The sequence below is a fragment of the Equus asinus genome, chromosome 4, assembly GCF_041296235.1.
Source record: "Equus asinus isolate D_3611 breed Donkey chromosome 4, EquAss-T2T_v2, whole genome shotgun sequence".
Classification (NCBI taxonomy): Eukaryota; Metazoa; Chordata; class Mammalia; order Perissodactyla; family Equidae; genus Equus; species Equus asinus.
Genome location: NC_091793.1, coordinates 69811243 through 69837553, shown reverse-complemented (window position 1 = coordinate 69837553; position 26311 = coordinate 69811243). Strand labels below are relative to the sequence as shown.

The 26311-nt window shown below is 46.3% G+C and overlaps 1 protein-coding gene across 1 annotated transcript in view; it reads right to left on the bottom strand.

Annotated features, from left to right (window-relative positions):
• Positions 1–1945: 1945 nt before the first annotated feature.
• LOC106823639 (cilia- and flagella-associated protein 221) overlaps positions 1946–26311 on the bottom strand; it is a 92065-nt gene continuing 67699 nt past the window's right edge. Inside the window, exons 17-24 of the mRNA XM_044768103.2 lie at positions 25503–25577; positions 24746–24853; positions 24523–24657; positions 15139–15297; positions 13650–13741; positions 8471–8563; positions 5842–5937; positions 1946–2235 (exon numbers count right to left, since the gene is read on the bottom strand). Coding sequence (XP_044624038.2) covers positions 2127–2235; positions 5842–5937; positions 8471–8563; positions 13650–13741; positions 15139–15297; positions 24523–24657; positions 24746–24853; positions 25503–25577 — 867 coding nt within the window. The 3' untranslated portion in view covers positions 1946–2126. The remainder of the gene's footprint in view (positions 2236–5841; positions 5938–8470; positions 8564–13649; positions 13742–15138; positions 15298–24522; positions 24658–24745; positions 24854–25502; positions 25578–26311) is intronic.

Sequence of the window (26311 nt, the reverse complement as noted above, 5' to 3'; positions counted from 1 at the left end):
GAGGGGCCTGGGTGGCCACCCCTCTGCCCTTGCCAAACTTTAGTCTTCCTTTCTAGCACTTCTTATGACCTCATGCCATACAACATGTGTAAATTTGGTTTTTGTTGATGGTGTGTCCCCTTTGCCACGGGGCAGGCTTGGGCTGGTGTCCCTTCCTGGCCCAGGTCTGTGCCTGGCTCCTGGATGGCACTCAGCAACGCTTCTGAATTTTCTGTGTACATCGCGGTGTGCATATCTGTGTGCATCTGCACATATGCACATGTGCCATCGCCCAGGCCTGCCTCAGCACGGAGAGGCCACCTCCCTTCTGCACTGGAGAACCACTGCCTGGCCAGCAACGGTGGTGTGAGGCTCTGTCCCCACAGCAGATGGGCACCCATCAGAGGCCAGCCTGCAGAGACACCCTGTGCTGGGGCAGCCAAAGGCCAGGGCTCCTTAGTGGTCATCAGGACCAGTCTCTCGGGCTGAGTAAGATCCCTTGGGATGCTTGGACTCATCCTAGGAAGGAAAAGGAAGCCCTGGAAGGCAAGTGTGCTTTTTGTGTTATTGGTGGGATGGGAGACATAAGTTGTGAACTTTGAGTAGAAAAAGTAACATGACCTCATTTTATCCCTTAAATTGATGAGGTGGGACCAGTTGGTAGCTTAAAAAGGGAAGAAGAGGAGGAGGAAAAAGAGAACAGGAGGAGGAGGCAGAGGCAGAGAAAGAAAACACAGTTTGTTGTGGGCAAGTCTGGCATGAAGGCTCTGGTGTCCTCAGGCAGCGGCAGGCAGTGTCCCTGTGCCCGACGGCCCCTCTTGCCAGCACAACTGATCGGCTCTGAGTTCTGGGCGCCCGAAGAATCCCTCCCTGATTCTGCCCAGGCCTGGAAGTCACCCAGGCCTCCTGGGTCTTCACCAGCTCGGGGAATCACCCGGCTCTGGGACCCTGGGGTTCCTCCCCTGGGGAGCAGGGGTAATGCGGCCTCTGCCTAGGGAGGGTGTGAGGATGGAAGGAGCCGCACCCCATTATGGGCCAGCAGAGGACCTGGAACATGGTGGACCCAGGGGACTCTGACTGTCCTTCTAGTTGGTTGGAAAGCCTGCCTCAAACCTCACACAAAACTCCCTGTTAACGACTGCCTCTGTCTCACTCAGTCATTCAATTATGCAGCATACGATGTCTCTCAAAGGACGGCTGGGGTTGAGTAGTGTTGCTAGATGCAGCAAATAAAAATATACAATGCCCAGTTAAATATGAGCTTCAGATAAACAATGAATTATTTTTTTGGTGTAATACGTTCTGAATAGGACATACACTATTGGGACAGGCAGACACTAAAACATTAATGGTTGTCTATCAGAACTCCAATTTTAACTGAGCATTGTTGTGTCTGGCAATCCTAGCTTTAAGGAGTGGCCACTGGGCTCTGCCTTCCGCTGTTGGTGTCCCCTCCCCAGGGCATTTCCCAGAGGAAGTTCGGTGCACAGCTGAGAGAGGAAAACTTCTGTTTTGTACACGGGCTGGGTTGGTTCAGAGGGACTCCTGGCCCTTGGCAATGACCTCTTGTCGCTGGCGGTTTTGAGAGTTCCCGGAGAGGTGTTTTCAGTTGCTCCCTGAACAGTCTGCAAGCTCCAGTCACCCACGATGTCCTCTCCATCTCCAGTCCCTCCTCGCGCGTGTCTGCTGTCAGCATGGTGACTTGGGAAGGCAGTGTCCTCACTGAGGTCACTTTTTCCAGGAGCGGCTGCTAAGCCCAAGTCGGCGACGCGCAGGGGGGCTGACTTCTGTGCAAAGCAGCCCCCTTGCCAACCCTTCCCACCTCTGGCCCAGGTATCACACCTCTGAGACCCTCAGGAGCGGTGTCAGCACCCGGCTCTTAGTCTCTCCTCACCCGGCGCCCGCCCATCCCGGACGTCCCCGGGCCAGCACTAAGTCTTCACCAGGAGGCTTCAAACATCACCATCATAGTAAGGACATTTTATTTTTAAAAACAAAAATTATCACTTAAAAATATATATATCGTCCATATTTCAATTTTCTTCTCTAGAAACTTTAATTCCAAAAATGGCGGGAACATAAACGGACACAGAGGACCGCAGTGACTTGCAGAAAGCGCAGGACAGGACCTGACCCTGTGGTGACTTTTACTCTAGAATCAGGTGTGGGTTGAGCGCCTTGGCCCGCAGACTGTTCATCTCCTCCAGCACCTTTTCTCCGGCCTTCTCCGTCGGAGGTGCTTGGTCTCTCACCTCTCTAAACACAAAACCCAACAGGGACACATAAGGGCGTGTCACGGGACACTCAGGTCACCCACCAACACCCTGCTGCAGGGCCAGAACTGCCAGGGGCACCTCAGGGAAGGCTGGAGGAGTTGTTTACATAGATCTCTATAAAGAAGGTTTTCACTGTATTTAGCGATAATTTAGTTACCAGTGGAAACAGTTCGCTAGTAAGTGATTCAAACCGGCTTCCACACTCAGCCGCACCAGTGTTCTCAGTGCGGCCCAGTTACCCAGCTTTCAGTCTCCGTGTCCAGAGGTACGAATGGTGGTAATTCCCGTCTCCCAGGATTGTTGCGAAGATGAAACGAGAAGTTATTCATAGACCTCCTAGCGTGATGTCCTCTCAATGCTCAGGCAGCATCAGCTGACTCTTCACATTTGTGAATAAAGCAGACACACAGTATCTCTGACTCTGACAACGGCTCCAGAAGGGTGGGAATCAAGAGGGAGGTTATGCACCTGGATCAAGCAGTGGTTGACATGGAGCCCAAACCTTTGCCTGGTGTGCAAGGGGTTGCTGGGTAGAACTTTCCAAAATTTTGGGAGGAAACAAGGAGAGCATTTGATGGAAAGGACAGATGTCTAAAGACGGGGAGCACAGCTACCTGATCTGCCTGCATGGGAGACACAATGTAAGATCCAGGGCTTCTGAACCATTCTCTGAAGAGGGTGAAATGGTAAGTTCCGGCAAGTGCCTGGCAGTTTTGAAAAAGCAGAAATATCTGAAAACAGAATTAAAATGTTCCCTAATGCATATAATTAAAAAATTAATTGGTACTAGTTTATGGAATTGATTTCAAAATATATATGGGATCATTTCTTCCTCTAAAGACATTAATGATTGAGTGATACTGTGACGTTCTGAGGAGTGAGGATGGTGTGTCAGCAGCTAACGTCGTTCTCAGTTTCTTGGACATTTGGCAGCAGGAGTCCCCTGAGTGGGTCTCCAGGGCGCTGAGGCCACCACCAGGGCAGCAGAGAATCTCAGGTTAATCACAGCCGAGAGAGAAAAGATAATTCTTTGTATCCATGGAAATAAATATTTTCCAAAAACCAGATGGACAGCAGCCTTCATGGGAGAAATTAAACACTGATGCGTCCTTTTTGCCCTGTCCCTGTCTAGCCAAGCTCTGGTTGTGTGCGCCTCTGTGAGCGAGGACTCCGTCAGCTTCTGGCTGAGGCTGAAGGAGGTGAGGAGAAGGAACTCGTAAGGACAGAGGACAAAATCTAGTATCAGATAATGCTTGATATGAGCTGGAGAGAATTTCAGAACCAAATCACTTCTGAAAATCATCTGTGTTTGAAAATCATCAACTGGTTGGAATATTATTTAGCCAATAAAATGATAATTAGGTTGACCATTTTGACATATGAAAATGTACATAAAATAATTTAAACTGAAAAACAGGTGAATTCAACATGCCATAGATATGATTCCTGAAAATGTGTATTTTGAAACAATTGGAAACTAATTTGATGTGCAGAAAATGTTTAGAGTTCATTGTTAGTATTTTTGTAAAGTAGCTGAAATATATTAAAAAAGAAAAATGATAAACCACTTTGGGTGAAAATATGAAGTAATAACTTCTATTTCATTTAATAATAATGTGATAACCAAGTGCCATTCATTATTAGCTCTGTAGTATAAAGGGTGAAAAAGCACGTTAAAGGGCAAGGGAGCAGAGAAGTAGTGGATGTTACCCCGCTCACATGCAAGCCCTTCTATGCCCAGGGGGCATTTTTGAGATAGAAACAAAAGGCTTTTATTTAAAACTCTTAGGCAACTGTTTGAAATCTTAAATAAGATGCAAATCGCATCTGTTTGTGGAGGTGTCAGGTTCTACGTGCTGTGTCTTGTAACATGGTATTTTATCAAAACAGATGCTCACTGAAATTCTGCTTAAAATTTTTATTTGCTAAATTTTCTTTCACCAGAAACTGCCAACCTATTTTCTCACAAGTGCTGGAGGCTGTAGGACTCTGACACTGTCACAAACAGACCGAAGGACCCCACACCCCTCCAAGACACTCCTTTCAGAAAAGGCAGGGCCTCCCAAAGCACCTCAGCCAAGTCAAAGACAAACTCAGAAACTGACAACGCTGATTCTCCTTAATATATGAGGGACTCTTGCAAACAAACAAGAAAAAGATAAACACTTCCTACAAAATAGGCAGAACCCCTCATAAAAAAAGAAAAATAGCTCATAAGCATAGGAAAAATTTTAACATCACTTGTAAACAGAGAATTTAAAAGAGTAAGATGGTCATTTTTTCATCTATCATATTGGTAAAGAAGAAAAAACAATGATAGCATTCTGTGTTGTTCGGGGCATTTGAATGTGGGCAGTCCTGACCTCTGCTGGTGGGAGGTGTGTTGATGGACTTCCTGGATGGCAATGAAGCAGTATATTTTAACATCTTAAAATGCACATTGATCTAGCATTTACGTTTCTAGGAATTTATTCTAAGGAAACGGTCTGATAAGTTTGCAACGAATTATGGCCCAAGGATGTTGGTTGCAGTACTTCTGGGACGAGCAAAATGCTGAAAAGGGTTTACGTGATCATCAGTAGAGGGTTGGTTAGGTAAATTACGGTCCATCTATCAGTGAATTATAATGATGTTTATCTGCATTTATAAATATATGTTTATGACATATTGCTAAATAAAAGCATAGAGGACAAAGCAATACATATAATATCATTGAATTTTGTTCAACTATATATAAATTGAAAAATACATATATATAATACATACTTGGAAGACCATACATCAAAATGTACAAGTTATTGTTTCTGAGTGATAGGATTATTGTTTTTCTTTTATTCCTTATAGTTTTTCATATTTTCTGATTTTTTAATAATAAAAAAGGCATTTTTTAAAAAGAAAAGGAATTTTAAAAAGTATACTTGAATTTCAAACTTATAAACCATATGAACTATAGGTGGTTATTCACATTACAACAGTATTCTTTACAACCCGTTTTTTGAAGGAGGGGGAAGATGACCTCTGTTTAGCTGGTTGGCCCCTGATGGAGAGGCGGAGGGAAGAACGAACATTTGCTGAGCAGCTATTTCACATCAAGCAACTGGCTTGATGTCTTCACACTGGCATCTCGTTTCATCCTCACGACCACCCGTGAGAGAGATTTTATTTTCTGCCTGTTACAGTGAGAAACCGAGGCCCCGTTACCGAAGGTAAGTAACGTGGCTGGAGATCTCACGTGTAATAAATGATGGAGCTGGGATTCAGCCCCAGGTCTCATCTGGCTCCAGAGCCTGGGTTCCTGACACTGAATGAAACTCGTTCAGCTGTTAATAAGAAACAAACACATCTCCGAAATTAAATGACAAGTCGATGGGAAAATTGGATTCAGTTTTTAAATGTTTACTTGCCAACAACATTTGAGAGAGCATAACTGTGCGTAAAGTAAATACACATCTAAATATCTAAAGCATCAGAAATGTGTTTCTTTTGACACGTTTTTAGGTTCAGACAATACGACAGTTCTGTTTGTCACGTAGGACAGATTTTACCCAAGGTCACCTCTTACTGAGGCATAAAAGCATCCACTTACTTCTCCTTCTTGGTGTCCTTGGAGTCCAACAGGGGGAATTCCGCTTCGATCATTTCTGGAGTCAATGTAATTTCTATATTCTGTTCACAGAGCTCACTGAAAAGGAATAAGATGTTTAGCTGGAATGGTTTTTCCTTCCCAGAATAAAACAGAGAAATATTGTCACTGTTTAAGAGTTACGCAATTCTTGTGGCTTTCAAGGTCAGTTCCACCTACTCTGTTGAGTCTGTGTTAAGAGAAGCATGAGGCTGTATATTGTTTCCATCAACAAACAGTGGTAGGAATGGTTTTTTTCTTTTCTTTTTTTTTTTTCCAGGATGATTAGCCCTGAGCTAACATCTGCTGCCAATCCTCCTTTTTTCACTGAGGAAGACTGGCCCTGAGCCAACATCTGTGCCCATCTTCCTCTACTTTATACGTGGGATGCCTACCACAGCATGGCGTGCCAAGCTGTGCCACGTCCTCACCCGGGATCCGAACCAGCGAACCCCGGGCCTCCGAAGCCAGCGTGCCACCTAACCGCTGGGCCAAGGGCCCGCCCAGGAATAGTTATTTATAACCAGAGAATAAAAAGCAATTTTTAAAATGGGGTTACAGAATTCATATTCTTTTCCAGTGCACACAGAAGATTTACCAATATTGGCTCTATCTTGGACCATAAAGAAAGCCCGAATGAATTCAAAAGATTGAAATCCTTCAGCGTATGTTCTACGGCCACAACGGAATTCAAACAAAAACCAGCAGTAAAGAAGATAACTAAAAAACCCACAACTGCTTTAAAAATTAAATGATCTATTTCTAGATAATCTATGGATGAAAGAAGAAATGAAAAGGACCCAGGCAATTTTCATCTTCCGGCGGCCTGCTGTCCCCAGAGCAGGGGCACACTTTTCCGTCAAGGGTGTGGCCGTCATCTGGTCTCTCACAACTGCTCAGCTTGGCTGTTGCAGCAGGAGAGGAGTCACAGAGGACACGTAAGCGAACGGCGACGATCAAACCCTGTTTAAGAACAGCCGGCAGGCCAGGTTCGGCCGTGGGCCGTGGTCGCCGGCCCCAGCTGCTCGGTGGCCGGGCTGCAGCGGAGCGGAGCAGGCAGGGAGGGTGCCAGGGCGCCTGCTCGCTGCATCCGGGTCCCGGCCTCAGGACGACGGCTCGGTCTGTCACCCCCTCTGACAAGGGCCTGGCCAAACGGGGACTTCACTGCAAGGGCGGCTGGGAGATCCGGCCTCCAGTCTCAACAACTGCGTCGCTTCCGAGGCGGCGGCGGCATTTCGACGGCAGCAGCTCCGCCCGCTCGCTTCAAGAGAAGCGCTTCCGAAGCAGAGGCGCCCAGCGTGGGTTCCAGCAGGAGCCCCGCACGCGGACACACAGCGAGGCGGGCGGGCGGCCTCCGGGCGGGGAAACGCCCGTGCAAACTGTGAAGAGCCGTCCCGGTGCCACACGGCGCGGCAGCCGCTGGACCATCACCGCCCGCTGCTCCGCGGACACTGTCTTCCCGCCGGCGCGTCCTCGCCCTGAGGGGGCGCGGGGTTCTTGTCCCAGAGGGGGCGCGGGGTCCTTGTCCCTGAGGGGGCGCGGGGTCCTTGTCCCTGAGGGGGCGCGGGGGTCCTTGTCCCTGAGGGGGCGCGGGCCCTGGGCGCGGGGTCCTTGTCCCTGAGGGGGTGCGGCCCTGGGCGCGGGGTCCTCCCCTGCGGTGGCGCGGGGGTCATGGCGCGGGCTGAGGCGAGACCGCCGAGGCCCCGCCGGTTTCCCGCGAGCGCTCCGTCCGCGTCGCCCCTCTGGTGACCGCCCGGCTCGCCGGTCCCCACGAGCTCCCCTGACTGACAGCCCCTGTGCCGGGGGCTACAGTTCCCGCCGCAGACACGAGGACCCGGAGTCACCGCGGTCCGCACCCGAGCGCCGAAGGGACGAGGGCAGCCGGGTTCCGGGCAGCCGAGCGGCTCCCCGGCGGCCCCAGCAGACAGGACTGTCCCTCGAGCCTCACGGAACCGGGCGCGTCCTGCCCCGGGGCGGCCTCGCGGGGAAGCGCCTCAGGCGGCGGCGAGAGGACAGACGCTAGGCCTCCCTCTCAGCCCGGGACTCCGAGCTCTGCCGCGCGAGGGTCACCAAGGACGGTGCCCGTGGGCGGGTCCCACAAACCCGGGTGTGCGCCTCAGATGGTGAGGATCTCACTCACGCACTGTGCGCGTGGAACGACGTGTAAGCGCGCACGGCGACGGCAGGCCCAAGGACGCGCCTCCACCGGCTGTCCGACGTTCACCGTCAAATCAACGCAAGCGCTGCGGTCTGGGGCCGGATTCTCCACGCCCCTCCAAGCCCCGCCCACCGCGCAAGCCCCGCCCCGCCCCCGACCTGGAGGCCCTTCGGCCTCTCCAGTGCCCCCTCCGCGCAGCCCCGCCCCGCCCCGCCCCTGAGACCCGGAGGCTCCTCGGCCCCTTCAGCGCCCCTTCCGCCCAGCCCTCGAGTTCCCGGAGCCGGCAGCCGGGTGCGCGCGAGCCCAGCGTCCCCTCGGTCGGGCGGCGGGCTCAGCGCACCGTCGGGCCGCGGGCTCAGGCGCCGGCTCTGCGAGGCCCTCAGCCCCGCGCGCTGCCGGGAAGCGGACCGCGTCCAGCCCGACGGTCGCAGGTACCGTTCGGCGGCTTCCAGTCTGTCCTCCTCGGGCAGGGCGTCCAGCGTAGCGGGCACGTGCGCGGGCAGCAGGGCCACCGCGAAGGGGTCGCAGCTGTGGGAGGACACAGGCGGCCCGGTGAGCGGCTCGTCCGCAGTCCCGGCCCTCACCCGGCCTCCCGACGCGCCGGCTCCGCCCGGGGAGGCCCAGCCCTGGCGCCCTCCGGAGCCGCTCGGCGCCCCGCGGGCGGAGGACAGGGAGCCGCTCAGCTCCGGGCCCGTCGCCGGCGAGGCCTCTCCCGGAGTCTGGGCGGGAGGTTGGGCGCGTGGTGTCTGAAGTTAGGTTACTTCCCGGGGGAGTCGTCAGATGGCCCACTTTCTGTGCCTAATCCGTTCCCCAGTGTCCTCCTCAGTTCTGTGTGACTTCAGCCTTCCTCCCTACCCTCTTATGTATTGTTTGGTGTTATAAACTCAGAGCTTTCTAGAAAAATTCCTGGCTGTTGAGGACAGTAAAAGAATTCAGATAGGGAGAAAAATATATTGTCATTTTAACAGTTGGCGGCCGACTTCTGTTCCGAGATGGTGGAACAAGCACTCGCTCTTTGTTTTTTCTTTTGGTCTCGACTCCTTATAAACCTTTGCAATGATATTAAAGGAATAAAAACTGAACGCACAACAGCGAAGAACAGGAGAAAAGACATAAATGGATGCAAGTTTTCAACACTCTCCTGGACGCCGGGGAGAGTCGTCTCCTGAAGAGGAAAGAAGGACGGAGCGCGGCCGCGCGGGAGGGACCGGCCTCCTCGGGCCGGCGGGGCGGCGGACGGGCGGGCGCGGCGGGAACGGACGCCGCGGGGCCCAGCGAAGCCGCCTGCGTGCGCACGTGTCTGCGGGACACGTTTCCTCTGGTTCTTTTCTTGTGCAAATATGCACCTGCTCGCCAGGTATGGAGACTGGCTGAATAAAACTCTGGCACGCGGCGTTTACAGCCGTAAAAGAGAGGGCGGGAGGAACCTATGCTCTGATATGGGGAGACTTTCAGGAGAGACTGTAAGTGGAAAAGCAGAGTGCACAAGAGCATACCTAGTGCGCCACTTTTTGTACAAGAAAAGGGAAAAGAAGAAAAATACACGTATTCTGCTTAGCATTACAAAGAGAAACACAGGGAGGATGTTAGAGGACCAAGCTGTGGCGGGACAAGGGGCGGGAGGGAGACGGGGCGGAGTGACACTTCGCTGAGCTGCCTTTCTGTGTAGCTTTGAGCTTGGAAAGCATGTTAATGTTCTACATATTCAAAAAATGAAATCAGTGAGAAAGTGAAGAAAAAATCCCAAACTGAAAGCAAACTGAAACAATATTTCACATGAATTCCATCATCACACCGGAGGGAAAGAGAGAGAAAAAGAAAGAAGGAAGGAAGGATGGGTGGAAGGAAGGAAGGAAGAGAAGTAATGCAAGTAACTTATAAATACAGTATTTGACTCCATATTCAGTCTAGGACGGGATGGGGGTAGGGGAAAACTGCAAATAAATCTGAACTCTGTTTATTATGCTTGTTTATTAAAGTGGTTATAGGTGAAGGGATTCTGAAACCATTTTAGATGTACTGTAACATTCAGTAAATGTGTTAGGAGCCAGGGCCCTCCCCGTGGGAGAAGGGGCACAAATATGGAATGGGGGCGAGCAAGCAATAACTATGGACGTTGACTGGAATTATAAGCATTGATGTGAACTCATGGTTTATGAGATATGTACATGCATGTGTACATGTGTGGCCATGTGCACATGTATCTGCACATATGTGTACAGTCAGGTGTCGCTTAACGAGGGGATATGTTCTGAGAAATGCATCGTTACACGATTTCATCATTGTGCAAACGTCAGGGTGTACTTACACAAACCTGGATGGCATAGCCCACGACACACCTAGGCTATACGCTACTAATCTCATGGGACCAGTGTCATACACGCGGTCCATCGCCGACTGAAACGTTATTATGCAGCACGTGACTGTATTCATGTATGTGTGCATGTATTTTGGTATGCACACGTATATATGTGTGTGTGTGTGTGTGTATATTTATACATATTTCCCCACATACACCCCTGGCTTGTCTGCTGAGGAGGCCAAGGAACAAAACCCCCTGCTAGCTATGTGTACACCTGGCACCCAGATTTTGGTCTTTAACACCATTCCTCACTAAAAGGAGCCTGGGCTCCACCGCCCAGAGATTAGTCCCATTTACTGATGTCATGACGAAGAATGCAGGTTCTAACTGCCAATCCCTGAAACTTCAGAAGGCCTGCAGCTGGAGGAGAGGGGCTTCCTGCCGAGAAGAGAAGAGGGACTGAGAAGTTGAAAGGCTGGGCTTCTCTCGAGAAACCAGGCTGGTCCGGGAAGACGGAATGGCAACAACCAAGAGCCTTTCAGGAGATAAAACATTCCATTTTTAAATTCTGAAACCCTATTCCTCTTGTTTTTTGTGTGTTCATATGTTGTTCTGAAATGGAAATGGTGGCGACAATAGATGGTGGTTGGGCATTCCTGGACATTTTACTAGTTGATAAAATCTGGAAGTCTGGGAACTACCGGGTTAGACAGTGTCTTCAGCTGCTGCTGCCTCTCAGATTTTATGGAAGTCCTGGAGACTCAATCGGGTCTCTGAATTTGTTAAACAGCAAAGAAACTAAGTGAGCTGTTTTGATTGTTATGAATACAAAAATGACTTGGAGTAAATAAATACTAAATAACCATATTGCATGGTTTAACGACAAACAGCTAAGTCTCAGGGACAAAAGACACGAGGGAAGTACCTCATAAGTAACAGGAAGTTTATTCAAGCAAAATGACTGCAAAGTTGAGGTATCATTGATGGACTTATAGGAACTTAGAAAAAGAATGTGATTATTATTTTGTAACTGCTTCTAGAAATAAAAACAGGATCTTGAATCTTACATCATGGAAATTCCTAAGGAAATATAGAACTCTCTCTTGATTTTATAATCTGCTATGCAATTATGGTTTATTTATAAACAAACTGGCCCACAGAGCACAGAGCACTCGGACACAGAAGCTGAAGGTAACAGCTCATGTTGGAGATTTTCTTTAGTTCATGCAGAATTTGCGGTTAATTTATGGTTAATTCAAGCCCAAGGTAACTGCATTCTGATTGCTTTTTGAAAGGACAGCCTTGGGAGATTTTTTCCAAGGACATTGCTTTGGAAAAAAGGTAATTTTTTTTTTCTTAATTCTTGAGACCTGTGTGTGCTGATGGTTGGGGAACTCAGGTAGTCTCTGCTTTTCACCATTTCTCATTTTGCTTAGTCAGATGCCTGATGGTACCCTACAGCCAGCTATGTTTGATTCACCAATGATGTGAGTCAATTTTGAAGTGTCCTCAGCCCACAGCAAAATGAGGCAGTGTGTCAAGGTGGTGACGGACCATTGCCATCTGGTGGCAACAGAGAGATTGCAAGGTTTAGTGGGTGGGGGTAGAGGGTAGAGGAGCAGAAGAGTTATTAAAGATGGCGCTAGATGCTTCACGTCATCATTTTACTTTAACCTCACAACAGCGGTGAGGATGCCATCACCACTCCCATTTCACAGACGAGCAAACTATTGCTCACAGGGCTTCAGTAAGAAGTAACTTGCCCAAGAACATGGAGCGGATGGCACAGCTAGTGAGGAATGGAGGCAGGTCTCTGGACACCCAAGTGTTTGTTCTCTCTACAGAATCCCCTCCGACTCTGGAGATTTCAGATTTTAGAAATGTGCTAAAATGAAGAACAAAGATGCTCAGTTTATTTTGAGATGGCAGCGGGCTGGATGAGGTATGAATGAACTCATGGAAAAGGAACTAATATTTTTGAGCTGCCACCATATCCCCAATCCTGTGCCTGGTCTCATGTTAATCTCCAGGCAAAGGAGGGTCATAGAGAAGCACTAAGGAAATAATCCAACGGGCAAGCGTCTGGAAGTGAGACTGGAATTTGCTTAATTCAGGAAGAGCTTCTCTGCTGGCAATGAAGGAAGAAGTCAAATTAAGTGTTCTGGAGTCACACACTGGATTTCAACTGTCTCCTCAAATACTTGGGGAGAGGCGGGTGGATGGTAGTCTAAATGGAGTCGCTGCACATTGGGTGAGCTTTCCTGCTCCAACTAAAATTAAAATGTTAAGGCTGAGAAGGGTCTTCGCAACAAGTCCAATCCCCTTGTCTTCTGGACAAGAGGACTGGGCCCAGACAGGTGGCCGAGGAGTGTGGCCAACGTCACACAGCTCGTGGAGGCCATGTGGCATTCTGGTGAGGGAGAGGAACTTGAGTTTCTGTGTCAGAGGATCCAGGACATGCTCGTGGGAATCGGGGGTATAAAGGTCACCTGCTGATCTTGGTTGGTGGTAGAGCTCAGGTTTCCTGACCATTCCTGGGGCCATGATAGGGCTCTGTCCCCTTGGGGTGGGCCTCATTCTGGATCAAAGGATTTGAACAACAGGTGACTGCTGATGATAATCATTTTGGGGTACTAGTCACATTTTCTCACCAGTAACCCATTTAACTATGTTTATAAGGACAACAGACTAAAGAAGCAGATTCAAGGGCTTAGCAATGGCTTATGGACCAGGCAGAGTCCTAAAGAAAAGGCAGCAGTCTCCTTGTTTGATATCATAGGGCTTTGAAGAGGTTTTAAGCAAATTAGCAAAAATGTGGTTACTCTAAATTTCTTCTTTCCTTCGCCCAACAATATTCTCATCTACCCACTCTGTTTCTGGAGCTGAGTTCTAATGTCTCTGTATGATGACAGCCATGGGACCCAACAGTGAATGCCAGGCTGTGGCATGAGAGAGAAGTGGATCCTCTGGAATTGGATATGGAGGGTGTAGAAGGTTGATCTTGGCAATTTATAAATGTTAAAAATTGACCATGAATATTTCAGCTGAATTGTATGGATTCATTGTCTATTTTTATTAAGTAAGGCCAACTAGTCACCTGTGACATTAATTTTTTAAAAAGTGTATCTCAAGATACATTCAAAATATGAAAATCAGTTATACATCATCATATTTCTCTGACTAGCAAACTTCCCTCATGCACTAAAAGTATAATTTGACCTATTGTTGGCATTTTAACTTGTTGGGATCACAGCCTCTTTAGTCCGTGCGGCAAACGTACTCCTGGGAGATAAACAATGAGCAGTGGCTTACCTTTGTGTGGTCTCTACCTTAGAGGTTTCAGGCAGGGATGAGAAAACCAGGGGCTGGAACCTCTTCCAGTGCATTATTCCAGGAATTATGTCCTGTAATGAAAGCCGGCACAGGGTGCTACATGTAAAGGAGCCGTCTGGTGAGGTGAAGTCCAAGAAGGACTTCCATTTCATTCAGCTGTGACTGTTCTGTCCTAAAATTTTAGCTCCAAAATGTATCATTTCAGTAAGTTTGATTCAACTTTTCTGAAGCTAAAGACAACCGCACCAGCAAAGGGCACTAAACAATGCAACATGGAGTTAAAGTGGGGACAAAGGAGAGTTTTTCTTCCCCCTGTTCATTAGGCACATAAGCGACATGTCCTGGGGATGGAGGGCAGGTTTGGCCGTACAGTCTGTTTTGATTATTGTGAATGGGATGCCAATGCAACATTCAAAGAGGATGGGACCTTCATCAAATGGCATTCCAGGCAGGGGAAGCACGTGCGAATGCATGGAGATGCAAGGAGGGTGCTATCATGAGATGCCAGCTCCCAAAGCTGAGTGCAGGGGGTGTAATGGGGGCTGACAGGAAATGAGGCTGGAGAGGCAGCTTCGTCACGAAAGGCCTTGGTGGCCAAGCTAATGAGCTTGCAGCTGCTCCTACGGAAAGCAGGGACCGCTGAGGGCTTTCAACCTAGAAAACAACACGATCAGATTTATGTTGAAGGAAGATTTCTAGGGAGGGCTGACTGCATGGTGGGGCGCCATGGAGTGGAGTAGAGGGAGCGTCACAGGCTGTTCGAGGCAGACTGGGGGAATCCAGTGATGGTCAAATATGGGAATGAGGGAGAGGAAGGCTCAAGGATCACGTAGGTCATGGTCATTGCACAAGTCACAGAACAAAAAGGCAAGGAGGTAATACAGGAAGAGGAGGCAGTTTGAGGTGTGGTTGGCAGAAGTGGGTGGAGATAATGATCTGAGTTAGGGACTTATTGAATTTGAAGGGCCTGAGGGCAACTGCCAAGAAATGGCGCTGGCTATTCAGGTCAGTTTGGTGATGTAGGGGGAGAAGGAATTCTTTGGAGCCTCCTCCTTCCTGTGCATTTGTCATATCGCCACCTTGTCCATTCTGCTATGTCTATAAAAGTTGGGGCCAAAGAAAGAGGAAGTGAGACCATGGGGTTATGCCTGCCATGTGACTGTTTTTACATGGTTGAAATACAGATAAAATGAATATTAGGCGTAGCCTTCAAGGGAAAAAGAGTGAGAATGTTGAGGAAAGGGCAACGTGCAGCCTGGGAGGTGGGTATGGGCAGGACAAGAGTGATGCTGCGTCTCCCACCCGGACCCCTGTAGAGTGTACACAGCCGCCATTGTTACCATTCCTGTTCTGCAGCTGTGGCTGCAAACCGTCTTTCTCAATTCCAACTGTGACCCTCCATCCTTGTCCCCTGACCTTCCCTGCAGCCCAGGGCCAGCCCTGCCAGCGAGCCTGGTGATGGCGTTACCGTGTGATGGAGAAACTGCTTTTGGGTGAGAGGAGTGCTGGACCCATCGTGGGACTCCTTGGTGACCTTGTACTTGGGGTGAGAACACAGGTGATAATCTATCAAGGTTTCTGCGTAGGTCAGAGGCTGCTTCACAGCAAATACTCCTGGACTGGGATTCTGTAGAAGACAGAGAGGAAAAAAGATTCTCTTCTGTTGACCAGTTTCTAAGCCAGGCATAGGACAGGCGTCAGCTACAGCTCTCGGCACTAGCACCAACACTCTGATTCCATGTCGGCTCGTCTGGGAAAGAGAAGCAGGGGAGCAGAGGGGTCTTCAATTGGCAGCAGTCACAGCCATTCATAAATGTCCCTTTTCTGGTTTGAGCTTCATGACATACTACATGGGTTTACTAAACTCACGTGGAAACAAGGACAACTGAAATCACAGCTTAAAACGGCCTAAAGAATTTGTTTCTAAATATGATGAATTAAGGGGATTTATTAAATAAGCAAACTGGTTTTAAAAATCAAATAAGCTTCTGGTTTTGAAAACAAAAATAGCTTCTTAAAAACTAAATGGAGGACAAGAGGGTGACGTTGTATATCTCAGGAAACGTCAACATTTCACATTGTTTTGATCATGTTTTTCCTTCAGGAAGGCTCCATTTGGATGTCGGATCTGATATTAAGGGAGAGCCTGTTTTTCACTAATTTTCCAGCAGAGGTGATGGAGGCACAGGGCAATTATATGAAAATACGAAAATATAGGACCTTTTAATGTTCCTTCCTGGGCTTGTCCGACAAAAACCCTATTCTTGTTCCAAACGACAACATAGCTTTTGCCCTCACAGTTGTTTAATTTCAGATGCTTAAGAACCATTAAGTAGAAATTTTGTTCTTTTTGTTTGTATGTTTTTAAAAAACTTTTTTAAAAAACAATAAAACTCCACACGGCTTATGGAAACCCAGTCTCACTGCCAAGAAACAAATGTTCCCTGCAATTTAAAGGAAATGCAGCTTGACCAAGGAGCATTACAGCACCCAGGCGCAAGAGCTGGGAGAGCCCAGGTGTGGTGTAGGTATTCCGTGTGCTCCAGTCAGGAAGGCTGGGGAGACCGTGAGCTCTGAGAGCAGAGAGGCTGACTGAGTTAGGGCCTGGGAGAAAGACAGGGGAGGGCTCTTGCCTGAACTCATGGATGTAGAGGAAGGACAAGGGCAGAGAGGCAACGATGGCCACTGAGGGGGTCTGCAGTGCCCACAGTCATGCAGAAAGAAACAGACACCTTGATGAGCACCTGCAGGTGAGGGAAGGTAAGGGTACATATATGTGTGTATATATGTATATATATATATATATATATTTTTTTTTTTTACAACAGCAGATTCTTTGCTGCTCCTCAAGCGCTGCATGGGGTGGGAACAGAGACGGAGAGAATGTAAACATTGGGTTCCACCCCCTGAAGCTCGACAGAAGACCCTTTACCCAGACAGGGGCTAGAGGGTTGGAAGGGAGCAAGGTGAAAGGTGGGCCCCAGGTGAGCCAAAGCAGGGGAGGCCTGAGGATACCGAGGCAGGTGGGTGGAGAGGAAGGACAGCAAGGAGGGTGGGGGGGGGAAGTGGGGACAGCTCCTGTTCTCGTGTGTGTCCCCTTAAGTAAGCTCTTATGGAAGGAGAACCAAAGGGCAGAAGCAGAGCGAGCACCACCTCTGCCCCACCAGGCCCACCAGATCCTCTGTCGTAGTCACAACACATCCAGAAGTAGAGCAAGGAGAGCCTAGGCCCCCAGCCAGGAAGTGGGGAGACAGGCAGGACTGAAGAAGGGAAAAAGGAACCCGGCTCCACTTCCTGGGTAAAGGGAGCAACTGGAGTGTAGGAATCTGAAAACTGCTGACCGCCATCACCAAGAGTCATCCTTGTGGTGACAAAAGGCCAATCAGCACAGCATCTGGGAAGGGATCCCAGAGGGAACTGGGGCAGGAGTGACAGAGACCCCAGCTGGGCCTAGTCATGGTGTGACTGGGAGGCAGCGTGAGGGGAGGGGGCTGGCCATGCCCTATGGGGGTGGTGATGGGGCAAGGTGCACCACACCAAGGAGGGGAACGAGCCTGTGGCCTCCAGGAGTGCCTCCTACACTGCTTGATGGAGGCTGGGTGACGTTGCTGTGTGGCCAACTGTCTTGATCTGCCTTGGGCCAAGTGTAATGAGTGACATCTTTTTGGAAATGGTAATATCAGTGTCTCAAAGAGTTGTCATACTTCAGAACCCCCTGGGTGGCCATCGCTACCAGAGTAAGTGGTCTGAGTGGTCACCCCATGATTATTTTTATTTGAATTTTCCTCAAACTAATGCATGCATACAGTAGCAACTCACCCGCTGGAAGGATTAGTGACGAAAAGCAACAAGGCTCCTGCAGGCCCTTCCTATCCCCAGGCCCACCCAGAGGCTGTTTTTTCCCATTATTTCTGGGTTTTGTGTCTGTGATGGTGACTATTCTAACTCTAAACATTATGCTTATTTTTCCATCTCTCAATTGTCAACCTCAGATAATGCCAGTTGACGCTTTACTAAGCAAGATAAGGATTTTGCTCCTGTAAACAACTGCTCCTTCCAAACGTCTTCCTCCCAATTTTGAAAATTACATTACAATTTTTAGTCCTGCTTTTGGTTATCTTTGTCCTGAAATGATGCATTTATACTCCTATTTCTTGTTTCCTCGTCTTTAGTTGAGTATTTCAACTCCTTCTCAGGTAAAATGAAAGCATTAGCATTCCTACACTTTCTAGTACCTTTCCTCCTCTCTTCTACAATTTACTTTTATATTATTGAGATGGTTAACACTTACATTCTGGAACCACACCAAGACCTTCATGCTTTGTTCATAAGCTGTCTCTAAAAGCTGAAAACTAGTAAATGGCATTTATTTTGTCTTAATGGTATAGATGTGTTTCTCTGCCAGGCAAAGAAAAGGCTCGTACTGTAGTTTTTTTGTGAAGATTCAATATCATGGTCTGTGGGTCACTGAGAGAGGACAGTTCTAGTATCAAGAACCCCAAAATGGGTTCTATATTTTAAAATTTTCCAACTCTTAAAAAGCATGCCAAATTTTAATTTGTTTTTCTATTTGGAACACAGACTGATTTTTAGTTGATTTTTCCTCCTGGAGTTTATAATGGCCTTTTTTTGCTTGAATGACGTGCCTTTATAAGATCCTCAGGTGTCTCCATCCTTCCCATTGCACTGTTCATGCGTGGAGCACACCCTTCCCTTGACACCTCTTTCCCAGAGCCCTTCACCCTCTCTCCTCTGAGCTTAATGCGCAGATATCATCCAAGACTTCACTATAACACTTTACCAGTTGTAACGGGGATATCTTTCCTTTTACTTTTGTTTCTTTTCTTAGGGTTTCAAATTCTTTCTTTTATAGCTATATTAAGATATAATTGATATACAATAAATTGGACATATTAAAAGTATATAATTTGGTATGTTTGACATATGTTACATCTGCAAAACCATTACTGCCATAAAAATAATGAACATCTTCATCACTCCCCAAAGTTTCCTCTTGCCCCTTGGTAATCCCGCCAGCTCTCCATACCATCCACTCACCCAAGCCCCAGGTGCACACTAATCTGCTTTCCGTCTGTACAGGTTACTTTAGATGTTCTAGACTTTTAAATAAATGGAATCACATAGTATGTATATTTTTTGGTCTGATTTCTTTACCCAGCATAACTATTCTGAGAATCATCCATGTTATTATATGTATCAAGAGTTCACTCCTTTCTGTTACTGAAGAATATTCCATTGTACGGTAATACCACAGTTTGTCTGTCAACCTGTTGATGGACACTTCTTTCCAGTTTGGGGAACATATGAAGCTGCTGTGAATATTCCTGCACAAGTCTTACGCTTCCATTTATCTTGGGTAAATACCTAGGGGCAGAATGGCTGGATCATATGGTAGGTCTATGTTTACTACTAACTTTTTAGTTTGTAAGAAACTGTCAAACTTTTTTCTAAAGTAATTGTACCACTTTACATTCTCACCAGCAGTCTTTTTAATTTTAGATATTCTGACAGAGGTATCCTATTATGGTTTTAATTTACATTTTGCTACTGATGCATTATTTTGAGCATCTTTTCATGTTGTATTTGTCATCCTTTGATGAGATGTCTGTTCAAATCTTTTGCCCATTTTAAAATTGGGTTGTTTGTTTTCTTACTATTGAGTTTTGAGTGTTCTTTATACATTTTAGGTACAAGTCTTTTATCAGATACGTGATTTTCAAATATTTTATCCAAGTCTGTGATTTATCTTTTCATTTTCTTAACAATGTCTTTAGAAAAGCAGAAATTCTTAATTTGGACAAAGTCCAATTAATCCATTTTTTTTCACTTATGGATTGTGGCTTTGATGTTGTATCTAAGAAATCTTTGTCTTACCCAACGTCACAAAGACATTCTCCTATGTGTTTTCCAGTTTAGGTTTTATATTTAGGTCTATGATCCATTTTGTGTTAATTTTTGTAAATGGCATGAGGTACAGATTGAAGTTCTTTTATTTCTAGTTATTTTTATTTTTGGTAAATGGATATCCAAATGTTCCAGCACTATTTGTTGACAAGACTGTCTTTTCCCCAATGAATTGTCTTTGACCTTTGTCAAATATCAGTTGACCATATATGTATGAATGCATATATTTCTGGATTCCTTATTCTGTTTCACTGATCTGTTTGTCTCTTTTTATGCCAATACCATACTGTCTGGAGCACTATAGCTTTCAAATAAGCTTTGAAGTTAGGTCGTGTAAGTCCTTTGACTTAACTCTTCAAAGTTGTTTTGGATATATTTGCATTCCATATAACTTTTTGAATAAGTCTGTCCATTTCTACCAGAGAAGCCTGCTAGTGTTTGATTGGGATTGTGTTGAATTTTTAGATTAGTTTGGAGAGAACTGGCATCTTAACAATGTTAAATCTCCCGATCCACCCACATGGTATATTTCTCCATTTATTTAGGTCTTCTTTGATTTCTCTCAGCAATGTTTTATAATTTTCTGTGTATCAGTCATATATTTTTGTCAGATTTATCCCTAACTGTTTCATATTTTTTGATGCAATTGTTAAGTGAGATGGCTTTTTAAAATTTCAATTTTTGATTGTTGCTAGTATTTAGAAATATAACTGATTTTTGTATATTGATCCTGTTTCCTGCAATCTTGGTAAATTCACTTATTAGTTTTAGTAGATTTTTGGGTAGATTCATTGTATCTTCTACATAGATAACAATTTTGATTGTGAATAAAGACAGTTTTACTTTTTCCTTTCAAATGTGATGCCTTTTCTTTCTTTTTCTTGCCTTGTTGCAATGGCGATAGTTACAATCTTGAATAGAATTTGTAAGAGTAGACATCTTTGTCTTATTCCTGACCTTACAGGAGAAGCATTCAGTCATTTACCATTCAGTATGATGTCAGCTCCAGGTTTGTAATAGATGCCCTTTATCAGGTTGAGAAAGTTCCCTTCTGTCCCTTACTTGCTGAGAGTACTTATCAGGAATGCTGTCAGATAATTTTTCTGCATTTGTCGAGATGATCATATTGTTTTTTTTAAACATTTACTTTTTTTTTTTTTAATTTAAAGACTGGCACCTGAGCTAACAATGTGCCAATCTCTTTTTTTTTTTTTTTGCTTTTTCTCCCCAAACCCCCCCAGTAGATAGTTGTATAATTTTAGTTGTGGGTCCTTCTAGTTGTGGCATGTGGAACGCCGCCTCAACGTGGCCTGATGAGTGGTGCCATGTCTGCGCCCAGGATCCGAACTGGTGAAACCTTGGGCCGCCGAAGCAGAGCGCGCAAACTTAACCACTCAGCCAGGGGCCGGCCCCTGTTTTTCTTTTTTAGTCTGTTAATATGGTGAATTACCTTGAGTTTGGAATGTTAAATCAATCTTGTATTCCTGGCATAAGCCCCTATTTGCTCATGATACATTACCCCTTTTATATTATGATGAATTTGATTTGTTAAAATTTTGATTTTTTTTTTTTTTTGCATCTATGTTCATTAAGGATATTGGTCTATCCTTTTCTTTTCCTGTAATGTCTCTGTCTGGCTTTGGTTTCGGAGTAAGACTGGCTTCTAGAATGAGTTGGAAAGTAATCCCTCCTCTTCCATTTTATGGAAGATTTCTTATGGATTTGGTATTATTATTTTCGTGGATTTTGTACTACATGTTTGAGAGAATTCTTCAGTGAAGGCATCTGGGTCTGGAGTTTTCTTTGTGGGAAGGTTTTTAACCACCAATTCAAATTCTTTAATAGAGATAGAACTAGTAGAGTTATCTATCTCTTTTTGACTAAGATTTAATAGTTTGTACCTTTTAAGGAATTTGGCCATTTAACTTAAGTTGTTGAACTTATTGGCATAAAATTTTTCATAGTACCAATTTATTATCTTTTTAATATCTGTAGAATATGTAAGGATGTCACCTCTCTCATTCCTGATATTGGTAATTTATGTCTTTCACCTTTTTTTTCCTGATCATTTAGGTTTATCCCTTTTATCGATATTCAAAGAACCAGTTTTTCTCTATTGTTTTTCTGTTTTCAACTTTATTGATTTTCAGTATGATCGTTACTATTTCTCTTCTCTGCTTAATTTGGGTTTCATCTGTTCCTTTTTCTGAGTTTCTTAAAGGGTTAGTGAGGGCGCTAATGTGAGACCTATCCTCCAATGTCTTAATTCCCCCCAAAATTTTTGTGTTGTGCTTTCATTTTCGCTTAGTTAAAAATACCTTCTAATTTCTGTTTTGGTTTCTTCTTTGGACTATGGGCTTTTTTTCACTTGAGGAAGATTAGCCCTGAGCTGACATTTGGGCCAGTCTTCCTCTATTTTGTATGTGGTTCGCCACCAAAGGATGGCTGATGAGTGATACAGGTCCGTGCCCTGGATCCAAACCCATGAAACTGGGCCACTGAAGCAGAGCACGCTGAACTCAACCACTAGGCCGCGGGGCTGGCCCCTGTAGGCTATCTTAAAGTATATAATTTAGCTTCCAAATTTTGGGGGGATTTTCTAGATAGTTTTATGCTATCCATTTCTGATTTAATTCCATCAAAGTCAGAAAAAATACTTTATGTGATTTGAATCTTTTCAATTTTATTGAGCCTTGTTTTAGGAAACAAAATTTGGTCTATCTTGGCAAACCTTCTGCACACATCTGCAGAGAATCTGTAGTCTGCTGTTTGAGGGTAGTGCGTTCTTGCAGCGTCAGTCTTGCAGGTCAAGTCGATCCAGAGTGGTATTTGTCCGTTATGTCCTTACTGATTTTCTGTTTACTTCTTCTACCAGTTATTGAGAGAGGGGTGTTGAAATCACCAACTATAACTGTGGAGTTGTCTATTTTTCCTTTGCAGTTCGATCCGTTTTTGTTTCAGGTACTTTGAGGCTCCAGTGTTAGGTGGGTAAGCATTTAGGATTGTTGTGTCCCTTCGATGAACTGCCCCTGATCTTAGGTTCCTGTCCTATACAGAGCAGGTGCGCCCTGAGTATTTGTGGAATTAATGAATTAATAACTACTGATATTTTCCAAGGAAGTATGAGCGTGACTATGGAACATTCCCTTAACTTCTCCACACCAGTTTTCTCACGTTTAAAATGGTGAGGGAGTGAGAGTGGGTGGGTCTGGGGGACAGGAGACTGGAGAGTGGTTCTCAAACCTTGCTGTGGGGAACCTTGGGTTTTGCAGGGTCGTCCTCCTCAGGGGACACCCTGAGGGAAGTGGAGGGGTGGAGAGAGCAACTAGGACTTTATTTTATGTATTGCCTTTCTATGTAAAATTTCGGCTGATGAGAGGGTTCTGGTGCTAAATGAAATTTGAAAATCACTGAGTTAAATGTCCTGTGAGGTGGTCCCGGCTCTAAAATTCTCTGTCTCTGGGAACACTCCTCTCAACCAATGAGCCTATGAGAAAATGCCATGAGACTAAGAGAAAATGCCCCCTCGCGGCCAAGATGCACACAGCACAGCTGTCTGTAGGAAAGCAGCAGAAGGCAGAGGAAGAGCCCCAGGCCAACAGCCAGGAAACAGGCAGGTGTCTGTCCCAGCTCTTCGCGAACTGGCTGAGCCCCCCTGGGTGTGACTAGCAGCATCTCTGCCCGCCTTAGAGATCCAGATTCTCATCTGGAGAGCCTCACAACGGAGACTTTCTCCAGTAGCATCTAAGGTCCTTAATTCTGTGTGCATGCGTGTGTTTGCCCTTAGAAAAGCAGACCAGGGGCCGGCCTGGTGGTGCAGCAGTTAAGTTCGCATGCTCTGCTTCGGAGGCCTGGGGTTCGCTGGTCCGGATCCTGGGTGTGGGCCTATGCACTGCTTGTCAAGCCATGCTGTGGCAGGGGTCCCACATATAAAATAGAGGAAGATGGGCATGGATGTTAGCTCAGGGCCCACCTTCCTCAGCAAAAAGAGGAGTACTGGCAGTGGATGTTAGCTCAGGGCTAATCTTCCTCAAAAAAAAAAAAAAAAAGGAAAACAAAACAAAACAAAAACAGACCATGACTTGGGCAACTACTGTGGCATTTCACCGATGACTCCATTATTAATAGAACCTCATCAGAGGTCCAGTCTGGCTTGCAGTCATTTAGGATTTGAGTAGGTGGAAATAGAAGGGTAGAAGAGGGGATCCATGAGGGCAGGTCAGCGTAAGGGAAGGCAGGGTGCCGGGAGGGGAGCGCACAGAGTGTGGCCGGGGCGCAGGGAGAACGTGGTGTTTATTGCTGGCCTCGCAGTCAGGAGCTGGGACTTAATCTGTAGGAAATGGAGAGTCAGTGAGGAGCGCTGAGCAGGACGGGGGCCTGGCCAGGGTGTGCTTCAGCGAGGCTAGCCAAGCGCAGGAGCAGGAACGAACCAGAATAGAGGAAAGTGGGCGGCAGAGGGGCAAACGTGGAAGGGACATGCCACCCAGGGATGGACTGAGGAATCGGCAAAGCTGCGGGGAACGGAGTTCGGGTGATTTTAGTTTCTTTTTCTGTTGTGTTTTCTTTTCCCTTTCTACTTTTTTTTAAACTTTCTGTGTGTGTGTGTGTGTGTGTGTGTGTGTGTGTGTGTATACACATATATTCATAGATATTCATATTCATTACATATACTTAAATATTATACATAATTAGAAAGATCATAAAGCTACTGTAATAAAAATAAATGCTGGCATTTTTAAAAGATAGAAACACTGATATTCTCCAAATAATAAGTGCTGGCAAGTAATTTCAAAGGGGTGACATATTGTTTAACATTTGAAATTCCAAAGAGAGAAAAGTATTCCCAATTAATGCTTCTGTTTTCTCATAAAGTAAATGCTGAAGTCAAGGAATGTGGAACACAAGCCCTCTGCCGATTGTCACTTACAAAAATATAAAGCGGGTCGTAGTCTGGAGAGCTGGCTAAGGCCTCTGGGGGTTTCATGCTCAGGACCGAGGTCTTGCCGGCCAGCTGAGGTGCGGCCTCCTGGTTCGGCAGGGCTATGATGGTGGTGGCTTCATCCTGTGCAGGGACCGAGAGCGGCATGTTAGTTTTGATGCCAGGACAAGAGGGGAAAGGTGAGCATGACTCTAGACAGCGGGGCTGTTACCTCAGCTCCTTGCTTCAGGGCTCGAGCAAGCTTTTGAGGTCTGTAACTTGTGGAAGACTTCTGGACACAGAATGGCTGATACCCCTTGATTTTGTACAGCTCAGGAACCTGAGGGCGAAAGGAGACGGCTGACTGCATGTCCTTAAAAGCCCGTCACTGTTTAGGGGGATCTACTTCTCAACAGCATGTCTGAGCTGCCTGACGGTAAAAGGAAATAAGCTCCATGTTGTAACCATCAGATCGTGGCAGTTACCACTTTGGACCAGCCCTGGAGGGACTTTAGTGCAAGTCCTGAGCCCGGTTCTGGGTCCCAGCACACACGAGCCTTCACAATTACCCTCCCACAGCATATGGCTTAACTGCAGACATACACCAAACACTAGTTTGTCCATTTAAAGTGTTTATATTCTCAAGAGCAGAAGTGGTCACACACCTCAAAAAAGGCTGACTAACTTTTGTTCGGTATCTTGTGTTTTTCTTAAAGTTTCTAGGATGTGAAGTTCAGATAGCTTCATGTATGCATAATAGAGGGTATAATCACAGAATAAAGACCCTGGTTTCCATAAGCCACGTTGGGAAAAAAGAATCTGTTATACCTCACACATACCATAAAATAACGGCAGAAAAATACACACAATATTCCACACAGTATGATCTGTAATGGAACAAAACTAATAAAATAATGCAGTTCAGATCAAGAATATTTTGTTCACTTTATAAGAAACCCAATTAACTAATACCATATGACAGTTCTGACCTGCAGGAAGGAATAACTCTGCTTGATTGGAATTTCTGAAGATTTGATTGGGACCGGGCCAAGGCCGTCGGGAGCCTAAAATGTGAGAATTCCAAAAATTGACGCATAATCAACATTGAGCAAAAGCGCCCATGCTTCTATTTTCATACATTTCCAATATTAAATGAACAGCTCTGCTCTCAAAGTGCCCCTTCCCACGACCACAGGTGCTTCTTGATGTGTGGGGCCTGGAGGCAGTGTGGCCACCCCTCCTCCTCGTCTCTTAGTGAACGTGATTCTTCTTTTTTATTTTCTATAGTTATGGACACTGCAACATGCTGCCCAGAGTCCCCTTCGGGCTTCAAGGATTTAGTGCCCCAGCTGCTAGGAGTCCCGTTGGTAGAACAGCTCCCAGGGGTCAGCCCTCCCCAGGAGTTGCCTTGGCTGAAAGGAGCCGCCTCACTCATCACGTGCCCGTCCTGGGCAGCCCGCCTCCAGTGACAGGTTGAAGCGAAGGTGTAAAGGCCAGGTCCTCTCACTGTCCCAGCTTTGGAGCCCCTCAGGAGTTCAGCGAGGCCTTTGTCAGGATTGCCGCCCTGCGTCGCTCTGTGCACTCCTGCCCCCGCCACGTCCCCTCCACAGGTCCCATCCCAAAGCACTACCTAATGACCCTCCTGCATGCTAATCTGCTTGGACACCGGAGCACCTGGACCAGTGCCTGACATTTTCTGGGCACTCAATAAATATGGTATTTCACCTAATCTAAGACACCATCATTAAATTAATAGGATACAGTGCTAACATGCCATCAATTATAAGACATCTCTCAA